Below are 4,276 nucleotides of genomic sequence, written 5' to 3' on the forward strand. Positions count from 1 at the left end.
AATCTTTCTTCCTCTATCTCCGTATTTACTTTTATCGGTATACTCATTCGTGTTTGGCCGAGCTTCTCCTCCTCCTCCTCATCCTCATCCTCATATTTTTCTTTATATTTATCTTTGTTTTTGCTTGTATGTTTATCATAATCTTCATCTACATATTCCCTTTCACCTTTGCCTTTTATAAACATTGCGCCATCTGTTATTCATAAGCCGAAATACCTACACACACATGCTCTCTGTCTCATTCTCTCACTACCATCTCAATTTTGCATTAAAATGCTCAATATTTGTTGAACTTATATAAAATTTGTACACGATAATATTTTTATTACTCCAAAGAACCTATATCCCGAAAATGAAAGCATATCCTGCAAATCGTAAGTTGCTAGAGCACTTTAAAGGCTCAAAATTGACCCCAAAATAAGCCAATGTTTACCGTTGTTTCTACGACAGAAACCGAATTGATTACTCACAAAAATGAATCTGTCGATAGGTTTAGAATTATATCTTTGCACAGTGGTCTTGAAACAATGATAGGTATGACTAAAATGCCAACCAAAACTGCTTGCATACCTGTTTTGGAAGGCACCCATACACCAATATGCAGTTGGAATTAAAATCATATCTGCTCCTATGCCTAAAATATTGTTAAATGAAAATTTGGAAAAAATTTAACTGCAATTGTTAGTATTTCTTGTTCAACAGAGTATTCTAAAGTTATCGTTTTGTATATTAGTGTAAAAGAAAAACAGATAGTATTTTTCTCGATGATAATATTTCTGGTGTAAGCTATTTGATTGCACATCATGTCTTCTATAAGTCATCCGCAACATAAGTGTAATCACGAAGAGAACAGATTTAAAGTGTGGAGAAAGATTAAATTCGGATCGTCAAAACCTTCAGAATTTAATATAACCGGAAAATTGGTGTGTCTTATTAAAAAATACGTTAGTGAAAATTTTAGATTGACCAATTCGAAGTTCCCATTAGGCATTTGTGGTACATGTCGTAGGGTTCTCTGTGACCGAGATATGGATATACCAAATGCAACGCGGCCTCTTCCAAACATGCCTAACTATGAAGATTCGACAAAAAAACAAGAACAAGTTCATGCTCTTGTTATATCTGGCTCACTGCTCGGGCAACCAGCCATCCAAAAGTTATACAAGGGAGAGCACATACCTTAAATGTATTGAGTGAAAAAAACTCCACCAATGGGTTGACTGCTTTGTCAGTTGGGTCAGAATTAAAAAATCATGTAAGTAAACTCGCTAAAGCCTTCCGAAGCACAGAAATGTCGGAAACATTAAAAATTCACGTGCTTCTAAATCATTTGGAACATAGTCTGCATTTTTTAGGCAACGACGGCTTCGGAATGTGGTCGGAGCAAGCTGGAGAATCCATTCATGGCGTATTTTTAAGATTTTGGCTCAATTATAAAGTTAATTCGATTGACGACCCTAAATATATAATCAACTAAAAAAAAAAACTGTCGTTGAATTTTCATCAAAACACATATGAATTTATATAAAATAATATTTTATATTGACTTTGTAAATTTATAAAATTTATGCAATAAGAATTATTAAAATATGCAATTATGTAATATTATCTCTTGAATAACTAAGTTAAAATATTTTATGCTTATCACGTAAGAAAGTGTTATAATTATATTACCATAGACCTTCGCGATTATATAACTAGATTTGGAAAGTTCTAGATCAACATTTTATAATATTTTAAGCATAGGAGCAGATGGAATTTTATTTTCAACAAAATTTTGATCTATGATTATGTACAAAGACAGTTATGTAAGCCGTTTTGGTTGGCATTTTAGTCATAGCTATGGTTGCTTCAAGACCACTGTGTTTGAAACGTCACATTTTGAAGCTCCACATTTTCTAAATAATTTTGCAATTTTCTTGCTGGGCGACTATGGGAAAATCGTGGGTTATTTCTGATTATTATTTTTGTATAGGAAAATCATGGGTTATTGCTGATTAATATTTTTATATAAAGCTATTCAAAATGAGTACACTGTGTAACAAAATAAAAAAAAATATTACTTTTTCGACTTTCACAAGTATTACAGGTCTAAACAAGCAGCAAAAAAATCGGCATACTCACAATTTCGAATGGACCTTCAAAATCTGGACTTAGAGCCCAAAAACCTATTTTTGGTAAGCTGAATCATATATGTAGATATGTACTTTCTCGTAACTTTACTTCTGTTTACCCGATGAAAAAGCTTTATATGTCATTCAAGAGAAAATACTTTACTGCCTACAACACAGTGTTATGCATTTATCTGTCTATCACTATTTGCGCGCTATTCTAAGAAATGGCGCTACAATAAAACTGGCGGCTATAATAATCAAATGTAAACATACTTATGTATGTTTCTACGTATACAGTTAGTAAGAAAGTCTATGCCTGTCCATTTGAAGTATTCAATTACATTTCTGAGTATTATGTATGTATGTATATACATACATATGTATTTCCAAGTGTTGAATGTGAAAAATCTAATAATGAGTGTATGAAAAAAAAAACAAAAACTTTTCTACATTAACTGATATATAAATTAAGCGCTGATATTCGCTTAATTCAGATGCACTAAGCTTGTCAAACGGACAACACACGAAATTATATACAGAAACAACAACATGGCAAAACTCACAGTTTCATTGTTTCTGAGCGTCTGTTTATCGCTGCAGGTGAGTTAGATAATAGGCTACACAAGCAGCAACTTTTTTTATGAAATTCATTAAAACTTTAATTCTCTTCCAGCTCGGCGCAGCTTTCCCTTATCAAAACTCATTGAATTCCATAGACGATAATGATGTCAAATCTAATGAACTGCATAACTCCAAAGCCACAGAGTCAACGGCAGCTGATTTTCTCAAATCGCTTCAGCCAGTGATCCTTAATACGCTTGCCGTCCTTCAAGACCATTCGAATACGCTCATACAAGAAACGAGCAAATTTGTCGATGACCTGCTGGTCGAACTGAATGCATTACCAGAGGCGAATGAATATGTTCAGGAGCTCATTCCAGAATTGACGAACCTTTTAGATCGCATGGAGACAATTGAATTGCACGATGATTCGCCACATGTGTTACGCGAAAAGGCGGCACTTTTAAGAGCCATTGCAAAAATGTATGTGGACTTTGATCGCGTACAGAAGGGTATCGATGAGAACGCGGATCATGCTGTGTTAAGAGAAGTTTTTGCAAAATTGGAATTGGCCGAACTCAATGAACGTGTTGGCAAGAGTGTGCGGGCAGCCGTGCAAAAATTCACGGTCGTTTTTGAACGTTTCTGGAATTCGCTAAGCGAAGCTGAAAAGGCGGACCACAAGGATATGAGCGAGTGGTATGAGCGTTTTGAAGCTAAAGAAAATGCGCAAGAGAAATTCAAAAGTTTCGTTGAATTCCTGCACATTATTGAAAAGATAGTTAGAAATAAAAATTAAAAGCTCGTTTGAAATTGTACATATGCACATACATACATATGTATGTATGTATATCCATATATCCATTTAGTAGTAGTAAGTAGATAAGAATTTCGAAATATTGTACTTAAGTTTAATGGAAAACTCATTAAAAAAATAAATCAATTTTATTTAAATCATAATGCTGGATTTCCACTAGGCATTAAATGGCAAAAATGCCAAATGACAAAGTCGGACTTTAACAAATAATCGTCTCATAAAAAAAATACCTTGACCTATCCAACTAGCTTCAAATGTACGGCGTTTTCAATTTTCTTCTTTTTTTGACCCCATACTGTATGCAGTGAACCTTGTAAGAAACATTTAAACAAATATTTTTGCTCTTCTTGCATTAAGGAATCTATTTTCATGGCGATAAGAACCAAAAAGCGCATTTTAAATTTATTTAAAAAATTCATTAAATGCTGTTTTAGGTGAACAAAATCTAAAGTTTTACTTTTGAAGACCATTTTGAAGGTTACTTTGAATCAAATATTACCTTGGCCTTTAAAATTGCCTTCAAAAGTAAACTTTTTTGTTTGTATTTTTCTGTATCCCAGAATAGAATTTTTAATTGGTTTTTCGGTTCTTGTAGTAAAATAGACTCCTTGATGCAAGAAGAGCAAAAAAGTGTGCATAAAACTTTTAACAAAGTTCACTGTTTTTCGGTCAGAAAAGGAAGAAAGTTTAAAGCCCCTACCTTTGAAGGTCATTTGAAGGCCAAGATACATTTTTTATACAACGGAAGTATTTTTCGTGTATTTTCTATCTCAAAACATTAAAA

General features: G+C 33.3%; 1 protein-coding gene across 1 annotated transcript; it reads left to right on the top strand.

Moving 5' to 3' along the window:
* The first annotated feature begins 2,616 nt into the window (after positions 1 to 2,616).
* LOC118735845 lies at positions 2,617 to 3,632 on the top strand. The gene is made up of 2 exons (XM_036465826.1): positions 2,617 to 2,714; positions 2,788 to 3,632. Exons 1-2 carry the CDS (start codon positions 2,664 to 2,666, stop codon positions 3,472 to 3,474), a joined length of 738 nt encoding a protein of 245 aa, XP_036321719.1. The 5' UTR covers positions 2,617 to 2,663; the 3' UTR covers positions 3,475 to 3,632.
* Positions 3,633 to 4,276: the final 644 nt, after the last annotated feature.

This window comes from Rhagoletis pomonella, unplaced genomic scaffold (assembly GCF_013731165.1).
Source record: "Rhagoletis pomonella isolate Grant_MI unplaced genomic scaffold, Rhpom_1.0 Rhpom_scaffold_00003, whole genome shotgun sequence".
NCBI lineage: Eukaryota > Metazoa > Arthropoda > Insecta > Diptera > Tephritidae > Rhagoletis > Rhagoletis pomonella.